Raw genomic sequence first — 21,367 nt, 5'->3', positions numbered from 1 at the left:
TCAAACAGAAGCTCTTTGACCAGAAGTTAAGAGTATGGGCTGGGCTCTGATTAAAAACCTTCCACAAAGTAAAAGAAACAATGAACAAAATTAGATGGCAAATTAGAGATTGGGAAAAAAAATATTTGCAAACAATTCATCTAATAATGGATAAATATCCAAATTAATGAAGGATTAATGTAAGCTAATAGTACAAAAGCAAGCAACCCATTTAAAGCACAAGACATTTCTCTAGAGAGTACACAAAGATACAAAGATAGCCATTGGGCATAATGAAAAGTTGCCAGGCATTGTTAGTCATCAGGGTAATACAAATCAAAGCCACAACAAGGCAATGCCACAACCTGACTCTTGAGAAGGATACTTCCAAGCAGTCAAGGGGTAATAAACGTTGACGAGGGTACAAGAGGAAGGGAAACCAAGTAAACCATTGAGGAAAGACTGACAGGTACAGCTACAATGGAAAACAGTCTGCTGATTAATAAAGAATTTAAAAATAGAACTACCACACGAACAACAAGCTCTCTTCGAGGCATGTACCCACAGGAAATGACATCACCAGTTCTTAAAGAGGTCTGTGTTCCCATGTTCACAATAGTCAGTAGCTCTGTTCATAAAAGTCAACGTAAAAAGCAAAGGAAGCACCTACCTGTGAATTAACAAAGAAACTGGAGTGCATAAACGGTGCTATCCAAACTGAATGCTAATCAGTCTTTGAAAAAGAGATTCTGTTAGCTAACATAACCTGGATGATGTGCTAAGTCAGATTGGCACATATCAGAAAAGAAAATACTATATGATCTCATCTGCGTGTGGCATCTAAGAACAACAATGACAAACAGTGAGAGGATCCGGGAGTTTGCTGTGAGACTGTGTCTCCTATTCATATCAGAAATTCCGTTCTTAGAGTCTCACCAACTTGACAGCCCGAATGTGAACAAGGGTCACACCAATGGACATGCCAAACTGGACAAGGAAAAGGCTACAGAGGTCTCAATCATACACAAAGAACTACAGGCAACCGAGAAAGGCTGGGGGTGGGAGAGTTGGGCTTCCCAGAGACAAACACATTGACTGGTGGTTCAGTTACTGAAAACATTCATACAAGCAACATTATAAGAACCGTATAGGTTATATTCAGGTATATGCAAATATACATATACATATGCACATGATAACCACATTTTAGTGACGAAGAAGCTGCAAATTAGGAGAGCAGGGATGGGTATTTGGGAGAGCTTGGAGTAAGGAAATTGAGGGGAAATGTAATTAAATTATAATCTCAAAAATAAAAAATTAATTTAAAATATCTAGTGTGTGGGGTTAGAAAACAAAACTGTGGTAAAAGAGGAAGAAAGTGAAGGGGGGCATCAAGGGAATGAAGAGGTCTAGGACAGAAGTTACAAAGTAGATGTAGAAATCTAAAATGCTGTGTGTGGTGTGAGGACTACAGCTAATAAAACAGTACCAAAACTGGGTAGCTGTGGGGTAATGGACAGTTCTGCCGATTGTCTTCACTGCCATCACCATTTACTACTGCATCTCACAGCATTGTGCCGCCTACCTCAGCTACACGTCATAAAATGCATGCATTTAAAAACAAGTGTGCACGCTGGAACCAAAGCTCTGATTAGAGCAACGATCTGCGTCTTACTGCCTGCGTGATCATTGACAAGCGATATGTTGGATAGAAATAATCCTAGTACCTGTCTCATCAAAATTAAATTAGTCAAAAATTTCCAAGAGATTTCCCTGTGCCTACCGTAGGGGAAATACTCAAAAAGTTAGTAGATACGATACGATCTGCTTTTAGAAAATAACTAAACCAATACCAAAATTCCAGCAAGTTAGACGTGTTTTCTATGTTTCCAGAACCTACAGATTTAGAATATCGTTCTTTTAATTGACGTCCTCTCAGCAGATTTCCATGACAACAGAATAGAGAATTCAAGTTCGCTGACACCTCAGCCCCACCCTCATTCAAACAACAGGAAAACTGGGCTTGAAATGCAGAGTGGAGCAGCATCTTCAAACAATAGAGGCCCGCTCACACCAGCCACTCCAGGCACAGGTTAGAACAAAGGAGGGCTCCTGGCAGAGTGCTGCTTGAACAGAGTCCCTGGGAAGAGCTCACAACATCCCCATCGTTCGGGTCATGATCACCCCTTGACAAGACTGCCAGTACAGAAGGTGCTGCGGGCTCTGGTAAGCCCCACTCTGCATGTGGAGATTCAAGCCTTCACTAGCTCTTTGCGGCCCACACAGCCATGCCAGGCTTGGGCATCTGCCAGCTCTGAAGAGCTGTAGACATCACTGGGTGAGAAGAGTGAGTCTCAGAATGATGCCATGGATACCCTCTGCAGAAAGCAGCAGCAACGTCACACCGCTTTGTAACAGCCAAAGATATAACATTGGCCCCTCCTCTCACCCCTCCCTATGGTCTTATTTTACTGGCCACTGAAATGCAAGTATTTCTTCTTGGACTCTCTGTCAAGAAGTCCCACCCCTCCAACAAGCCCCTGACATACACAAGTATCAGTAGAAAGAATGAGACTTTCCCCGTCATTCCAAAAAGGACAAGCCAGGCAGCAAATGTTTAAGCATGGGACATACATCCCTTGGGAAGACCTTACAAAGAAGACCCTAAATAAGACTGGGCTACCTCAAAAGAACACCTTCCACTCTGATCTAGAAGACAGCTAGGCATGGTAGCCCAGGCTTTTAATCCCAGTACTTGGGAGGCAGGGGCGGGCAGCTCTTTGGGAGTCCAGGGACAGCTTGGTCTACATAACCAGTTCCAGGTCAACAAGAACTACATAATGAGACTCTGTCTCAAAAAACAAAAAACAAAACAAAACAAAAAAAAAAACTAAAACAAAAAAAGAAAGAGGTTTGGAGGTAGGTAATTGTTGTCTTGGTCCACATAGGCGTGATGGGATTTGCACGCCAAGAGCATCTTCACATGACTATGGCTCAGGCATCTGGTACCTCAGTCTCCAGCTGCATAGCTTTTGCCATGATAACTCATCTTAGTACCTAATTGAGTAAGGAAGACAGATAGTAGAGAGAGCACTCTCTGCCACCCCTTTAAATGGGGTTTAAATACTGCAGAAGGGGAGGGAAGCAGATTTCACACTGACTATGAGACTGGAGTTTTAGATGTCACTAAATATTTGGAAAGGTGACAGCCCTCCTGAACTATGTGGGTTTGTATCATAACATGCTATCTTTGTCATAAAACTCATCCATTGTGCTTGCGCCATTCATACTGAGTACACTCAGTGCACATATATTTATGGCTCATGGTTCTAGAGATTCAAGGTCCCACAGCACTTTGCAGCCTCTGGTGAGGGTTCGCCTTGTTGTGTCCTATCAGCCTCTACGTTTCTCTCTATCTGTGTGGTCTTTCATCTACTCATTATAAAGCTTCCAGAATTCTCTCATGAGGCCTCTACCCTCGCGACTTTACTTTCCAAAGGCCTGACCTGTAACTTCACGGTAAAGTTCCTGCTCCCTTCAGACTATTACTGTAAGACTTCAGAGACTGGACCCTTACATGAACTCAAAGCAGACAGATCCTATTTAAAGCAATATGGTGTGCAAAAAAATGGGGGCTAACCTCATCCATTGTAGGAACCCAAAGACTCAGCTACCAACAGATCAGAGCCCATATTACATAGATAGGTACCCATCCTGGTCCTCTTGCAGCTCCACCAGATGAAGGGAAGGAGCATGAAATGTTGACCCTAAGCCAAGCCCAGTGCTACATCACCTCTCTCCTCTGCCCTTTTTGATTCAGACAACAATCTCAGGAGCAGTGTGACCACAACTCTTCAGGCGAGGAACCTGAAGCCCCTGAGCCAAAATCTGTTAGCTGGTAGAGGCAGGAAGCCCTATTCTGACCCCGATGCTTTGAAAACAACCGTAAAGCACAAAGTGAGAAATAGTTATCGCTCATATTCCAGTCTCCCAAAGTTAATCATTGTTAACCTCTGAGGATTTTTTAAAAATATGTCTTTGGTTTAAATAGATATCTTATAATAAGTAATTAAAACTGATGAGAAGATTACAGATAAAAAAGTTTTTCTGCCACGGTAGAATTAGACTGTGAACCACAGGGCTGTCCTGTAGGAAGGACTGTACTGTGGGAAGGAGTGGTGTGAATTCAGAATAACAGACCTGAGTCTACAGGAAGGTATCCCCTCACCCACCCACTCCTCACCATTCCCCCACCCACTTCCTGAACCACGTTCATCTTCTGTGTTCAAAAAAACCAAGGCTAGAATATTCCCAATCCTGGGCACTGCACAGTACATGGTACCCTATTAGTTATAACCCAACAAAGAATACTGCCAAATGGTGCAGTACATAGAAGCAGCTCTCATTTCTCTGTAGCGATCCCTTTAAAAGTTTGCTTTGAAATATGAAACCCTAAATTACCCTCCTCAAAGAAAGCTTTTTCCATTGGCTTGATTTCGTGGTCCGCGTCTGTTTTAACGTATACCTGTTTATTTGTGATCTTGTGTGTGCTTATGAGTTTACTATGTTTATGGGTACCTGTGTATTTGTATGTGTGTGTCTTTGTTGGGGGGTTATAGGTGTTTGTATGAAGGTCATGTCGGTGTGCAAACACATCTGCACACATCTGCAGAGAGAGCTGGGGCTCCACTGCCTGGGAGGCCTCGGGCAGCTCATCCAGCAGCACGGAGGACTCTCCGTGTCTAACGGGCTGATGGGAGACCTAAGCAGGATTCTGGGTTCTCCAGGATAGAAGGCAGCGTCTGGTCTGCTGGGATGACAAGATGGCTCTTGGCTGCTGTGTCCCAGCAGAGGTCTACCCTCTATCACACCTCTCCCTACCACCCTGTCCTCCTTTCCAGGGCCTCATCTGATGGACGTGCTGGGAGACGGCACAGCTGTATTCTCAGGCCAGTCTCTGCTTCCTCCTTCATTCTGCCAGCCCCAGGAATCATATACTCCGTGAACTCTGTGTCCTTTATGTAGGAGGAGCCATAAGCTGGCCCAGCAAGGGAGAACTCTGGAAGTACAGCTTGGGTGTGGGGGATGGGAGAGTCTGTTGGTCACCAGTGACACATTAACAAACTCATTACGTAATTATACACTAATCCGACTCCTATATCAAGTGTATCAGTAACCTGGATGATAGTTTTCAGTTGCCTGTCTCATGAGCCCAAGGCCACTAGTCTTGGAGCAGACATTAAGACGCACCCCCTCTCGCTACCGTCCCCACCATTATGGGTGAACCGAACTCAATATACACTTAGTTTCACGGCCACATGGCTTTCCAGAAGCAAAGAGCTGCCACTTTACCTAGCACACACCCCCCAGCTTGGGCCCCTGCTCCACCGGGAGCTGCATTTATATAACACTTCTGTACGGCACAGCCTCTCTCTCGGAGTCAGGAGGATAACTTACAGCACCCTCCTGCATCTTGATGATGCTGATTTTTCTTTACAATAGTGTACATATTAATAAAGAACTACAGCTAGGAAGATCCACAGGCCCAGAGTCCCATAGTCCCCTGACTGTGGCAAATGCCTAGCATAGCAAACATCAAGGCAGCCAGTTAGGCCTTTGTTATGAAACGCATATCCCTGAAATAATAAAGCACTTCTTTTGTTCCGTAAACTCTAATTGCAGTCATTTCTCAAAATACTGGCGAGATTGGCTCCAGGATTGCCGCACCAAAGCCCACAGACGCTCAGGCCCCTTTCTATAAAATGGCACCATATCTATGCAGACCATATGAAGGTCCTCACATACTTCAAATCATCTCTAAGCCATTTCTAATATCCAGTGTGTGGCAATGTCATATAAATAATCATAACGCTGCATTGTTTATGTAACGACAGGAACTGAATATACATATTGCAGATGCAATATTGTCTGTCGCTTGTCGGTTCAACCCGTGGGTGCAGAACCCGTGGGCCCACAAGGCTGACTGTACTAAATGGGCAAGATGTGCTTAAACATGCCATGCAAGTGCATGCTTAGAGAGAGTACTGCAAGTGCCTGGGTTCCTACAGTGAAGGCGCCAACATCGGAGGGCCACAGAGGCAAGAACGACTCACCCCCACAGGTCTCCTGTATCCGCACCACATCGCCGATCTGTAGAGTGAGATGCTGGGCTCCACTGCCTTGGAAGTTGTAGATGGCTGTTAAATGGAACACAGAGACAGTCAGTGAGACCTCTAGCTATCTTGACTACTGGCTCCATCTTGCTGCTTTTGCCTTGAGTCCGTCTCACACTTAGGAAACCCACGTGGGCTATAGAAAGTCAATGCAAAGGCCAACTGCCTGTTTCAGTCATCAATCCAGACCCACTTAAAAACCTCTTCCCATTCTGGTCCTGCACTGTAGCCTTGGTGACCAGGAGGTTGCTTATACCATCTACACATCTGGCCTCTTTCTCTGCACCAGGCATGAGGTTGTATGCTCCTTCTTCCCTCCTCAAAGGGACCCATTGTGAGACAGGAGCTTTGAACCCAGAAACAGAAATGAAGACATTCTGGTCACAGTCACCAAGGCAAGAAATGCCAGGAAGCTCTAATCCAGCTTCCATACTCTTCTCTTGCCCTTTGAGTTTGGCTGCCTCCTGTTGCCCATCTATTCCATGTCAGCAACGGAATCCCAACATGCAGTGCTCTCCACTACTGTGTTGCCACCTGATTGTCTTTGTCCAGTATGTAGGATGGGATGGGATTGCTGTTTGAAAGCTCTGTGACCAGACTGTGACACTGTTTAAGGCTGTGAGCCTTTAGGGTATCGGATTGGCTGGTGGAAACGGGTGACTCAGGGCAAGCCTTTGATTATGGCTTTCCCTAATTCCAGCCTTTGCTTCCTGATCCATTCAGATATGATAAGTCATTGCCAGAAGCTCCCAACCCCCACAAACTGCTATGCCTTCTACCCATGGTGGCCAGAAATTCATTTGAAACAATGAGCCAAAATAACGCCCCTCCTCTGAAGTTGTTCCGTCAGGTCAGGCCTGTCATCGCAACACAAACATCTTACCTGATTCCTACCCAAGCTCAGGCAACCTAGAAGTCACCAGAACAAACCCTTCAGGCTCCTGCAGGCCACAGTCACACCCTTCCCTAATGGTTGCCCGGTTCATGGAGGAGTGCTTCATATTCAGGAATCCATTCCCATCCATGGACTGGAGATTTAACTTAGCAGTAGAGTGTTCCCTTAGCAAGTGCAAGGTCCTAGGTTTAGTCCCCAGCAAGTAGTGGGAGGTACGGGGGCAGGGTGGACAACAAGGGAACCTGCATTCTCTTCCAAACTGTTAGTTTTGGGAGCAGGAATTGTCAGGGACTTGTCGTTTGGAACATGAGATCACCCGCGCCTTTGCAGGGGAAAATGCGCTACGCAGTGTCACTGTCATGGACTCTTTCCCCATGGCAGTGGCAGTCTTGATGACGGCTGCCTGAGTCACTGATATAGGTTTCTGGAGCATGAACTACCTTGTCTCAAAAAGTTTTGAGCTCTGTGTGTGTGTGTGTGTGTGTGTGTGTGTGTGTGTGTGTGTGTGTGCGCGCGCGCATGCATGCATGCATGTGTGTGCGTGCATGTGTGTGTGTATTGTGTGTGTGCATGCACATGTATGCGTGTGCATGTGTATGTGTGTTCCCTGTATGACTATTACATCTCTGGCTCTGAATACTCACTTACAGAAGCAACTTTCAGTGACCAATCTCTAAAACATTAAAGACGAGTCGACTCCCTTCACCTGCCAGAGCAAACACATTAAGAAGAACAACAAAGATGTCCTCCCCAAACCCTGAGAATTTAGGATTAGAGTTGAAATTCTTCCAAGAATAATGGCTTGGAAAGACAGGCTGAACATGAACATTGTGTACAGGCATAGGGAAATGTGAGGAAACCTGACTGAGTCTCAACAGCCATGTGGGCAGGTAGTCAGGTTGAGCAGAGAGCAGCGGCCTGAGTAAATGCTGAAGGCAAGCTAGCTTTTCCCCCTTTCTTCTGACTCCAGGCATCTATAGTCTCCAGTCTGCACACAGCACATTGCACAGTCTTCATAAAAATATTTCCAAAAAAGCGACTAAACCATCTAAACACTGCCACCCAGCTCAAGCAACGACAGCAGGCTCTGGGCAAGGAAAGCGTGTCTTTCACAGCCATTACATCATAATTAACATTCAAATTTCATAATAATATATAGTTTTCAATTCAAAATTATGAGGTATGTTAAGAAGGAAGACGGTATAGCCAGTTAATGGGAAAGAATAAATTAAAAGAAAATTGGGCAAGTAAAAGAACAAATTCTGGACTTGGGAGATGAGGAGTTAAATCAATTCTCATATATATTTAAAGAACTGAAAAACAATATGACACAAAGCAGAGGAAACAAGAACAATGACTCTGAATTAAAGACTATCACTGATGGCATAGAAACTAGAAAAATGGAGCTGGGTATGTTGGCTTGCAGCTACAATCCCAGCACTGGAGGGTGAAGCAGGAGGATTACAGTTTTGAGCGAGGCCAGTGTGGTTTCATAGTGAGAACTTATCTCAAAAAAAATTATACAAAGGAATCAAACAGAAACTCTGGATAGAGACAATAATAACAAATATGAAAAAAAATCATCAGCCGGCGGTGGTGGCGTATGCCTTTAATCCCAGCACTTGGGAGGCAGAGGCAGGCGGATCTCTGTGAGTTCAAGACCAGCCTGGTCTACAAGAGCTAGTTCCAGGACAGGCTCCAAAAAAAAAAAAAAACCACAGAGAAACCCTGTCTTGAAAACAAACAAACAAAAAAAAATCATCAAAGAACTTCAATAGCAGAGTCAACAGGGTCAGAGAGAAAATCGGTGATCTTGAAGACAAGGCAGCTAAGATCAAACCAGACCCAGATGCACCAAGAGAAAATGGTAAATAAAAGCAAACCCATCAGAGATCTATGTGTTATGGCCAAATGACTGGCATTCCCTTAATGGGAGCTCCAGAGGGAGAGGAGAGAGAAAAGCAGGCAGAAAAAAAAATTGAAGAAATAGTGGTCAGAAACCACCCACAGAGAAATAAAGCTAGAAATCCCTATCAGAATCAAAACTGGAAAATCACAAACAAGTGCAAAAAGCACAGGCTAACAGGAAATCTTTTCAGACAAATTAAAATGAAAACACAACCTACCAAAACCCATGAATACTGCAAAAAGCATGATTAGAAAATTTCATAGCTGTAAATGTCTGCCTTGAAGCACATTGACTTCAAATTAATTATCTTTATTTCTACTTAACAACTAACAAAAGGAAAAACAAACTAAACCCAAAGGTAAAAGAAAATAATACAAATTAGACAATGAGAAGTCGGCTAGAGAATAGGATGCAGTAAGAAGACAACAAAAGCAGAATGTGCCCCTTTTGAAGTGACAAACAAGTAGACTAAGAAGAAACAGAGGCGTCAGGCTACCAAAGTGAGGATGGATATTTTGGCAAAATTTCAGAAAGGAAAGGGATTATAAGCCGATGGTTCTCTCGCGTCCACTGCCCCTTACAGCGAGCTTAGCTGACAATGAGGCTTTACAAGAGAAAGCTTTCAACACTTGTACACCAGAAGATGAGATAACCCAGATGAAATAGACATATCCCTAGACAAACTACCGGCATGGACTCATGAAAAAAGCAAAATTCAGTCATCAGAAACCTCCCCAAAGGCCCATGGAGATAGCAACATTGGTAAAGTGCCAATGAGCAAGGATGAGGACCTGAGTTTGGGTGTCTAGTATCCATACAAAAACGCAAGTGTGGAAGCATGCATCTGCAAGCCCAGCCCTGGGGGAAGCAGAGACAGACAGATCAATGAGTTCATTGGCCAGCCACTAGCTCAGTCAATGAGCTCCAGGTTCAGAGAGAACCTGTCTCCAAAAAGGTAAGATAACGAGAAACTAAAGAAGACTTCTGGCATTGACCTTTGGCCATCATACACACACAAACACATGTGTGTAAAAGCACACATGAACATGTACATAGAATACACACATACATGTGTGCACACACATTCACACATTCACACACATTCTAATGAAGAAAACACAATGTCAGATCACTTTAATATAAAGTCTATAAAATATTTAGGAATAACTAATACCTATTGTCAGACTCTTCCACAAAAGGAAGTAGGAAATACTTCACAAAGCATTATGGGAGGAATTTGCAAGTAGAGACAAGTATCCCTTGTAGATATAGACACATGTATCCATAAGAGATTAGCAAATGGAATCTAACAACATATTTAAAAGATGCCATGGACAACTAGGAATTTTCCTGGAAATGAAAGAATGGTTCAATATCCAAAACAATAAAAGGAAAACATTTGTATCAATAGCATAAAGAAAAAACTTAGATGATCATGTTAATTAATGAAGAAAAGGCATTTACAGAACTTATGAATATTTTATGACAAAAAGTCAACATGGACAGAATAGTTTTACCCGAAACGTAGAACTCTGTCGCTGCATGAGTAAGGCCTCTTTATCACATTGACAAACAACTTTATTTTGGCTCACTGTTTCAGAGGTCTCCTTCTCTGTCATTGGCTCCGTTGCTTCTAGGTCAAAGTGAGGCATAGCATCATGGCCACGGAAGGATGTGGCAGAGTCCTGGCCGCGCAACAGACAGGAAGCAGAGGGAGAGAGGAGAAAGATGCCATAGACAGGAAATAGTCCCCCCAAGGATGGTAATACAGGCAATCATAGTATTAACTATTTCCAAAAGAAACCTTCAATGCACATAATACAGTGTCTAAATAGACACATACAATTTTAATAAGGTTTTATCATCTGGACTGATGGTGTCACACCCAAGAGCCAAAGAACACCTAATGAAGATCCCAATACCAGACATGAGAAGCCCTCTTTTGAGTTGTTTACTAGAGATGTCTGGGTTGTGTGTCCCCAAACATACAACCTTTAGCTGTTGTCCTTGCTCACCCCTAGAAGTAAAACGTAACTCCTTATTGCTAAAGACACCACACACTTCAGAAACAGGGTCCAGAGGCCTCCAAGCTGGGCCTGACCTGAATGTCCCTTCCCTGAGGACTGGCTTTAATGATACCAGAAGGCACCATGCAAGCTTCCAAAGGAGGAGGTAACCAACAGTCCTACCCAGCTATGACGCCTATGAAGCACACCAATGACCAACACGGCACAAGAACCTGAAGAGTGCAGTAGTGCCACACATCCTTGGCAGTAATTGACAGCTCTCTAATTGGATTAGAGCTACTCGATGCGAGAGGGGGTCAAGGTCATGACAGGGAAACTCACAGAGACATTGACTCCAACTTGTGGGTGCTCATGGACTCTACACCAACAGCTGGGGATCCTGCATAGGACCGAGCCAGGCCCTCTGCATGTGGGTGACAGTTTTGTAGCCTGGTCTGTTTGTGGTACCCCTGGCAGCAGTGGGACCATCTATCCCTAGTGCATGAGCTGGATTTTTGAAGCCCATTCCATATGATGGGATGCTTTGTGCAGCCTTGAAGTGGGGATGGGAGGTGGGAGGGAGGGGAGGGGGCTTGGTCCTGCCTCAACTGAATGTGCCAGGCTTTGTTGACTCCTCATGGGAGGCCTTACCCTTTCTGAGGAGTGGGGAGGGGGAGGAGTGGAAGGAGTGGAAGGAGGGGGAGCTGTGGTTGATTTGTAAAATGAATTTTAAAAAACATCAACAAGAGGAATGGTATCCGAAACTTAGCTATCTCTCAGTGCTAATAAAATCATGGTTATTGGAGGAGAATCTACAACCACTAGTTTTCTAAACCAGCATAATTCCTAACAACAATCTATAAACATTGGTCCTTATACCCACAGGTAAGTGTAGCCTTCATTCTTCACCAAGGAAACTTACTTCCCTTTGCAACAGAGGCCACTTCAGAAACCCACAACCATTCAAAACACAGAGTGTGGAGTTCCATCCTAACTGATACATCTGCAAAACACTCCAGTGTCTCAGGGAACATTGCAGAAGGGGGTGGAGGTTGTAGGAGCCAGGAGACCAGGGTATTTGCTGTGAGATTGCATATCCTATTAATGCTAGAAGCTACACCCATAAAATCTCACCAACATGGCTGCCCCAATGTGAGCAGAACAAGCCAACAAACATGCCAGAGTGGAAAAGAAAAAGTCTACAAGGTCTCAACCCAACCCTCCCCCCCAAAATTACAGACAACTGAGGAAAATTAGGAGTAGGAGAGATGGCCCTCCCCTGGGAAGAGCACACCAATTGGTTGTCCAGTGCCAAATGGTCAGCCCTAAGAATATACAAATAACACAATATGAACTCAATGGGTTATATATGGGAACATATACACATATATAAACATACATATGCATGCAATAACAATGAAAAGAGAGGGGATGGATTTGAAGGAGCGTGGGGAGGAGTGATGGGAGGGTTTTAGGAAGGGGGGGGGAGAGATGCTCTAATCAAATTGCAAATCAAACTCAAAAACAAACAAACAAAAGAGCTCATTGGTGGGGATGTCACAGACCGTAGAGGAGAACCTACTACTGTTACTAAGTAGACATACTGTCAAAGTATGTTTAGATATCTCTAAAATATCATAAAATAGGGCTGCTCCCAGGCTTCACAGAAGCTGCTTTTTGCAAGGGGCAAAAGGCCAATAGAGAGACTCACAACAGCGAATCAGATCTTAGTAAAAAGTCTAGACTGCCCTGACCTTTATAAAGAACTCTTACATTGTACCAACAAAAAGACAACACAGACCAATTTGCAAATGAACAAAGGAATTAAAAACCTATTTCACTAGCGACCCACAAATACGGAAGAGGACATGAAAAGATCTTCGGCATTGAAGCCATTAGGGAACTGCGAATCAGAACCGCAGGATGTCACCTCACACCCATAGGTGTGACCATGATTGTTCTTTTAGTGTTTGAAAGGGATGAAGAAAAATTGAAATCCCCAAAACTTAGCATGGGAACAAGGCATATGTAGCAATTAGGGGACAGTGTGTCTGATCTTCAGAGGTAAGGAGAATTAATATGAGACCCAGCAATTCCATTTCCAGCTCACACCCAAAAACTGTCAAAAAGAGTTCAAACCAAAAACCTTCACATGAATTTTCATTGGATGCTATTAGATTAAGCTAAAAGATTAAAACAACCCGGATATCTCTCAGTAGCCATATAAACAAAATGCGGTCTATGCACACAATGGAATAATATCGACCAGATAAAAGTATAAACTCAGTACATTCTCCAGTACAGATGGTTCTAGAAGAGTATCATGCGAAGTAAAAGAAGCCAGACCCCCAAAGCCACACATTACTCCATCCCATTTGTATGGAAGATCAGAAATAGAAAAACAGAGCTGGCGAGCAGCTACGTGGTCACTGGAGCAGAACGAGTGGATAGTAGACTCATTTTGGAGAAATGAAAATCTTCTACAGCTAGGCTGGAGATACAGCTGCGGCCAGCACCATAGAACTGGGCAAATTAGAAAGATTCAAAGAGGCAAGCTGAGGATCCGTGTGTTTGGTCAAAATTGCCAAGAAACAACTGCGCGCCAAGCACCTGAGTGTGCTGAGGTTCGGCTGGGAGGGGCAAGTGTGTGTTGGTGAGCAGGAGGGCAGAGAAGAATGTTGGGGCCTCGGGGAGCCAGGGACTAGAGAGGTGGGGGGCCATGTGTGGAGCATGTCTTCAGTGACGCTCGGTCATCCGTAACCTAGCAGGGGAATCAGGCAGCCTGGCTGCCACAGGCGCCTCCCACCTTGGCAGCTGCCAGCAGCAGGCCAGACTTCCTCTCTCTGTCTTAAAGTAGGCACCATTGTGCCAGCTCTGACTACCCGGAAAGGCATGTGGAGAACCAAGCGAATAAATTACACTTTCCACAGGTTTAGGGATCCTAGAGAGAGACTGTACAAAACCAGGCCTCGCTTACCTGGAAGGGAGTGTGTACTCAAATTGCCCCTGACAAGAACGGGTGTTCAACAGACATTTCCCTTGTACCAGACACTGTTCGAAGCGCCGCTCTCTCCTCCTACACATTTACTCATCGAATCCTCATGGCACTGCTTCCAAGTAGGGAAAGAATCATGTCCATAAGTCAAGTGAGGAGCAGAGATGTGATAGTTACATCTATTACACATAGTTTCACAGTGCCGGAGTTGGGAGCACACTGCACCTTGCCTGGCCCTATGCACATCCCGAGTGAAGCGGCACTCCGCTTTGTTCGGATTATTCTGCATCCCAGACACCTGCTCCCAACTTAACTCCTTTCTCTCTTCTCTCCTTCTTCACCCTCCCATCTCTCTAACATATGCACCCCCCCCCAATCACAGCAAAGAGAACCGAGTGACTCAGAAAGATGCCAGCTCTGCCATTGTGACCTCCCTGGGTCTCATTTTCTTACAAGGAATACACTAACAGTATCTATGACAAGATCACTAGGATACTGAATGGCGACCAGGGCAAGGTGTGCCCTACCACCCTAACCTCCCTATGGGAGTATTCTCAGAGATGGTGATGAAGAGGCCCGAGAGGTGAAGAAGCTTAGAAAGGATGAGGCGGGGTCTCAGACCCCAGCTCGAGTGGTCAGTTCTGTCCTTTTCTGGCTCTGGCCACAGCCTGCCGTTCTCAGTGTGTATACTGCACAAGGTCAAGAGAGCAGCGAAACTGGCACCAAACCTGACTGGGGTCTGCCTGCTTGAGTGTGCATCTGCCTCACGCTTTGTCCTTCTGTAACCCAGACAGCCTGCCTGAACAGAAGACTCTGTCTTTCTGAACCTCAGCAGTTCCTGTTCCCTCCTCCCCCAAAGGACACTAATCCAGATGTCCGCTCTAGTCTGAGGCTGGCTGCAGCTGATCCTTGGACCCAGGTTACCTGAGCAAGCCAGCTGGGATTCACTAGCCCTTACTAGCCATTCTGAGACTTCTTGATTCCTCTAAATAACCGAGAGATCTAGACACCACCCAGCCCCTTTCCTTCCAAGACAGCCAATCACCACTCCGGACAAGCAAATGATGTAACCGCACACCACCTGCAATCTAAAACAGGTACCTTCTAGCACCTGTTTCCTCCTTTGCAGTCCCGGTTAGCCAAGATTCCTTGTGGCCACCCTCGTTCTCAATGATGTTGATTTTATTTTCTGTCAAAAGATTCCTGAAAGGCCCACCCACCTTTAGCCACAAAATGCCGCACTGCACACCCAGCCATAGTTAAGAGCTCCATCAACGTGTGTCATGTTTCTTCCAAGCAGTGTTACAAGATCTCCCAAAAGCCAGCTATTCAGAGCACGGCTAACTCCTCCCAAGCTTCACGTCACCTTTAACTCCACTTTCTAGCAGTTGGCAGTCAGTGGCACAGAGGGTCAACATCATTAAATGAAGTTAATCCTTTGTCTAAGAGCTAGTCTGGAGAGAGCCCCGGGAACCCGGAGGCTTCTCTTCTGCCTAACCATGCCGCTGTGTTACTCCGTACCTTCCCCTTGTGGCCTGCCTTACAGTCCTCTCCTAGCACCGACTGCTGGCACTTGGACACACGCCAGTGTGCTAGTGTCCTTGCTAAACAGGCTCTGCTCTGACTCTCTGCTCCTCCAACCCAGAGGCAGGCCTTGGAGCTGACAGGGCTGCAGGATCGACGGACTGCGGTTTCCACCTAAGGAAACCACCCAGATGGGGGTTTGCCTAGGCAGCAAATCAGGTCATCCACATACAGACACTTGGAGGGCGGGGCATACTGAGCTTTGCTCAGCCTCCTATAGCCTTCATCCAGAGTCCTTTCCCTCACACTCTCTGCTCACTTCAGCCCAGAGAGTTCAAAGCTCTCCGCTTCAGATGACTCGGCGACATTTTCAAACTGGGTCTCTAATGAGACATACTTATCTGCCCCAAGGACTCACTGGCTGTAAATAGGAAAGTAATGATGCCACACACAAGCCCATTCTCCCTTAGCCTGAGGACCTCTCTTCTCAAAGCTTCGTCTGGTAGGGGAAAACAGACAAAGGAAGTGACTCTGCTTACCAGTACCCACTTCTGTTCGATTTTCTAAATGACTAACAGGAAACCCCAGGGCAGAACACCACCCTTTGCTGAGTGCGATTGCTTATCTCTGTTGTTTCTGACCAGGTTGAGGGAAGGTCTGTCTACTTGTCCCTACTCAAAGAGGCACAGTTACTGTTTTAAGTGTGCAATGGGAGAGGCAGAAAATCATGTAGAACGGGAGCTGGTGGGGTGGCTTGGTGCGCAGAGACCCCTAACGCCAAGCTTGACAACCTGAGCTCTGTCCCCAAGACTCACACAGTCAAGGGAACTCCTGTAGGATGTCCTCTGGCCCCCACATAAATCTCATACTCACACAATGAACAAACATACAAACATGAGACTAGCAAAGAACACTTCAGAAGAAGAGTCACTAATATGGCCACTGATCTAGACAACTTGGGGAATTTACCCACAGCCTTGGTCCCCAGCCAACTTACAGGTCCCAGTCTAGCTTCCTTATCACAGGTGGTCCTGTCCCCCATCATGGGTGTCTGACTCCGCACAGAAGACTTGAGTTTCTCCTACATCAAGTGTTGCACGCAGGAACCCCAGCAACAAAAAGTCAGTGGAAGCCCATGAAGATGTTGTTCTCACAGCCAAGGGTAGAAGGGGTGTTCCCAAGGACTGGGGCCACCTGAGGCCACCAACTCCAGCGGGGACTCACATGGAAACCACAGACTGCTAATCCTCAGAACCACGAATGTGAGGCTTTGATGGGATAACTGTCAGCCTAGGGAACAGAACCCGCTGGTTCCGCACCAGTTTTTCCTAAAGATATAATAGCATTCTGTACATCAAGAATTCAAATAGCGGTGCAGAAGAGATGGCTCAGTGGGGAAGAGCATTGATTGCTGTTCCCAAGATCCTAGGTTGAATTCTCAGCACCTTCACAGTGGCTCACGCTCATCTGCAACTCCAATTCCACAGGATCTGATGCCTTCTTCTGGCCTCCTCCCACCAGAAATGCAGGTGGTGAACAGACATGCAGACAAAACACTCCTGTACACAATTTAAAAATAAGTCTAGAGAAATGAGGTAAAATTGAATGTCATTCTGATAGCCCTATGACTCACAGTACAACAAGTGTCCTGTCTCTATGTAATGTATGTTAGGAAAGCAGTGTATTTTCCCTTGATTATAGGTGAGGAAACTGAGGCACAGGAAGAAGGGTACGTACCAGAAAGAAAGCTAGACAGACAGACAATCCAGATGTTTAAATTCTAACCACAGCCCATAGTTTCCCAAGAAAGTGGTTGATTGACATTTACTGAGTACTTGTTATAGGCCAGGCACAGATATTGAGATTTCCTTAAGGGACAGTCGTAGGAGCATCTCCTGGATGCTAACTGCTGTTCTGAGAACGGAGGCTGCAGTGAGAGAGAAGACAAGCAAAGGCTTTTCCTTTACATCAGTTTGCTTGATCATCCAAAGTATTGTCACCCATCTAACACAAGAAACTAAGAACCTCAAGAAGCAGACTGGGTTGTGATTCAATGGCAGAGCACCAGCTTAGCGAGTGGTGTGTAAGGCCCCAGCCCAATGGGAGGGGAGAAGAGATGGAAGGGAGAAGGAAGAGTAGGGAAGGACAGGACTTGTCTACAGTCACACCACTAGAAAGCTGTAGAAAACTGCTTCGCAACCTTCCTAATGCTGCTACCCTTGAATGAACTTCCTCATGTTATGGTGACTGTAAAATGATTTCATTGCTGCTTCTTGTAATTTTGCCTCTGTTATAAACCATAATGTAAACATCTGATATGCAGGATATCTGATATGTGACCCCCAAGGGATCATAACTTGAGCTGCTGCCATGGCAGGTAGGTTTGAACGCAGCAGAATCCAAAGTCCTTCCTTCTCTGACCAGCTCATTCTTGACATCATGTCTCATTTCATACACACGAGACTTGTCCATATCCTATCTTCCCCCAGCTCAGGGATGCTGAATTCCCAAGCCAAGAACGACACAGTAGATGTGCCTAAATATTTACTGGGCTCTGCATGAATCCCTGTTGAAGGACGGGATGTGGATGAAGATAAAGGACAGAGAAGTCTTCCCTTGAAGGTCTTGAGATTGTTTCAGAAGATGTTAAACCAGCATTGCTGCTATCAAGTGCCCTGTGACCCCTCAGGATTGGTCTGAACCTCATTTGGGGCCCTGACATTTGCTGACATGGTTAAAAGCAAAATCTGTAGCCAACACCAAGTGTTCATAGAGTTTAGACAAGAGGAACAACCCTAGTAAGGGAAAGAGAGAATGCAATAGGCTGGAGCTCACTTCTAGAGGCGGATCTGGGATTCTCTGATGGAACAGAACCAATGGGCGTATCTCAAGGGTCCAGTGCAATGCATTCAGCGCCACACCTGAGCCGTGTCCTGGAAGCTGTGGGCAGGCACAACACCAGAGCTACGCCCTGATGTGGCACCAGAGAAGGCAGCTGCAGGGAGCAGCAGAGCTCCAACCCCAGAAGCAAGGCAGAAGCATGACTTGAAGCATGACTTGAGATGGTCCCCAGCCTGGCTGACAGATGGGGAAGAGGGGAAGAGAGGAGGAAGAAGCAGGAGGGAAGAGAAAGGAGAGGTGGTGGAGGGACAAGACAGATCATCAGAATGAGAAGGGGGAAGGTAGAAGTTCCTTCACCAGCCAGGAGACCTCAGAGAAACACCAGGGCAGCTCACTTTCACTAAATCTTTGCTATGCTACTGTTGGTGGGCATAATTGTAATCTCTAATTTACAGACCAGGAAACTGAGGCAGTGCAAGATTAAGCACAATGTGACTCAGTGAAGATGGAGCCAAACCAGGATTTCTCCACAAGCAGGCTGGCCTCAGAGATTTGGTCTCCACCACTGCATACCCCACCTCTTACTTACAAAGATAGGCCTGTCACCTTACTCCAGGAGTTCCAGGGCCCTCCCTGGATCGTGACAACAGCCCTTGGGGCTGCACATCATTGTGTAGTCTTTGGTGATCCCACCCATCCAATAGAAATCAGGTTGGGTCCTCTGGGGGCTGTTTTTCCCTCCGGTGGTATTTATCTTTGCCCTAATTCAGGACCATGTAGAAGGGTAAATGTACTTTCTAATAAGTAGAGTCCAGAGACACTGCTTAACCATCCTCTATGGTTTACACATAGACTGAGTGTGTACCAAGATGCTCACACCCAGGAGGTGGGGCCTCAGTGACACAACACTAGGAAATAGTAGAACCTTCAAGAGGCAGAGCCTGGTGGAAGAAGGTTAGGTCATTGAGGCACTGAAAATAAGTGGGACTTATTTGATCCCCAGAGAAAGTTGTTATTAAAAAAAAAAAACACCCGTGGGGATGGTGAGATGGCTCAGTGGTTAAGAGTATTGTCTGCTCTTCCTGAGGATCCGGGTTCAATTCCCAGCATCCACATGGTGGCTCACAGCCATCTGTAACTACAGTTCCAGGGGATCTGGAACCTTCACACCAATGTACATCAAATAAAGTTAAATAAAATTTTAAAAGAAAAGAACCACCTGGTCCCTTCCCAGCCTCTGGCTTCTCACTGCTTGTTTCTACTCTGACCACTGAGGCTCAGGTGGCCCTGATGTCTTCATCTGCTGCTGCATAGACAAAGCCCATGAGCAGTCTCAGGTTTTCAGCTATTAAAACTGTGACCTAAACAAGCCTCCCTTGTTTGTAAGTATTCTGCCTTGGGTATTTTATTACTGCAGCAGTAAACAGACTGATCCACTGCTGTATAATGGAAGAGATCGCTGTGTGACTCACAGTATCAACTGGAGCAAGGAAGGGTAAATCCTGCTTGGCATATGATGTGGACTTTCCATGGCACAGGCGTGGATACGCACGCACACACCTGATCTTACTCTCACGTATAACTATAGTATTAGAAAGAGGGATTGTAACAAAATCAACCACATCGGCCCTCTCTGCAGAAATCCAAAGTCTCCGGCAATTTGGTAAATCCTGCAGGTCAGAGAAGTAAACAGCTCTGGTTCTCCCAGACCCTCTGAAATCTAGTAGAGATTACACATGCAAGAAACAAGGAGCTGCCTGAACCCGGTAGTGCCAAGCTGCCAGGCACGGCAGCTGTGGGCTCTCAGGGGGCAAAGGGCTCTATGAGGGAAGTGAGACTAGAGCTATGGGGAGGAACAGAGCATGGGCATAGGACAGAAGAAGAGTGGGAGGAGGGGTGTGAAGGACAGGGAGGTGGGGAAGGCAGCGTGATGTGTAGCGACACTGAAGGGCCATCTTGATGGAACTCCAGGGTGTAAACAAGTGGGCTTGGCCCAGTGGCCAACCGTAAGGGCTCAGCATCAAGGAGTTCAAGAGCTGCAGTACTCTAGAAGGACATAGCCTCTTGGAAGGAAAGGGACGAGGTGAGAAGATGGAGGGAAGATGGGTAACCATCCACCTGAACATTATGAGGCCCAGAAATGGGAAAACTTCTAATTCTACCTCCCTGGTCCCAACCTCATCTATGCATCCATTTACCCATCCATCCACCTATCTGTCCATCTATGTACCCATCCATCTACTCATCCTCCCACACATCCATCCAATCGACACCTAAAGAAGCGTCTTACACAGCTACACCAGAGATAGGGTCAGTCTTGCCTTGTTGGAGCTCATATTCTATGAAAGGTCCCAAACAACTCAATGAAAGACCGCAACGGGATGTGATGGGGGCCGTAACAGGAGTCATGGTAATGCAAAGCAAGGGGTCCACCTGCTCCAACCTGAGAAACGGGAGATTGAGGGTGACTGGGACACTATTTGCTGCCTCGTGCAGAGATCTGCTACTGAACTGTCGTCCCCAAAGGCAGGGAATGCTGTATCCACTATTCATTCCCAACAGGGACTCATAGAACTGAACTGATCCGAATATAGCCTTGACTGTATCCACTGGGGCACTTTATAGAGTGGGTACTGACTATGCTTTCTTGGGAACCTTAACTAGCTTCCAGTAATGGGAGTGGATGAATTATAACAGACTACACACCTACATGCTCTCTAGAAAGAGGGACCAGCAGCTTCTGCTGGGTTCTCAAGGAAACCTACTGTTAAACAATTGGATTCTTGCCCTCCCATTTTCCTATTACTCCTGGGCTGGATGGACTCAGAATGAATCCCCAAAGGAGTGGCTGCCCTCTGAGTGGATCACCTACTGGGAATGGCAATGTATATTTCCCTAATTCATAGACAATGTGTCTCCCAAATGCCCATGGGTTGGCACTGTAAACCCCAAATTTTTGTTTTAGGACTAGATGACATGGTAAGGGTAAAGCCCAAGACGGCCTGAGTTACACAAAAGAAGGAAGAATTGAATTAGTTCAGACGC

At 45.8% G+C, this 21,367-nt stretch overlaps 1 protein-coding gene across 1 annotated transcript in view; it reads right to left on the bottom strand.

Annotated features, from left to right (window-relative positions):
• The window catches only part of Dock2 (dedicator of cytokinesis 2), a 398,899-nt gene that overhangs the window by 370,277 nt on the left and 7,255 nt on the right, over positions 1–21,367 (bottom strand). Inside the window, exon 2 of the mRNA XM_050138695.1 lies at positions 6,093–6,176. Coding sequence (XP_049994652.1) covers positions 6,093–6,176 — 84 coding nt within the window. The remainder of the gene's footprint in view (positions 1–6,092; positions 6,177–21,367) is intronic.

Source organism: Alexandromys fortis, unplaced genomic scaffold (genome assembly GCF_014885135.2).
Source record: "Alexandromys fortis isolate MF-2015 unplaced genomic scaffold, M_Fortis_MF-2015_v1.1 scaffold_11, whole genome shotgun sequence".
NCBI classification, from domain to species: Eukaryota; Metazoa; Chordata; class Mammalia; order Rodentia; family Cricetidae; genus Alexandromys; species Alexandromys fortis.
Note: the sequence above shows the minus strand (reverse complement) of the source record. Positions and strands in the feature narration are given on the sequence as shown.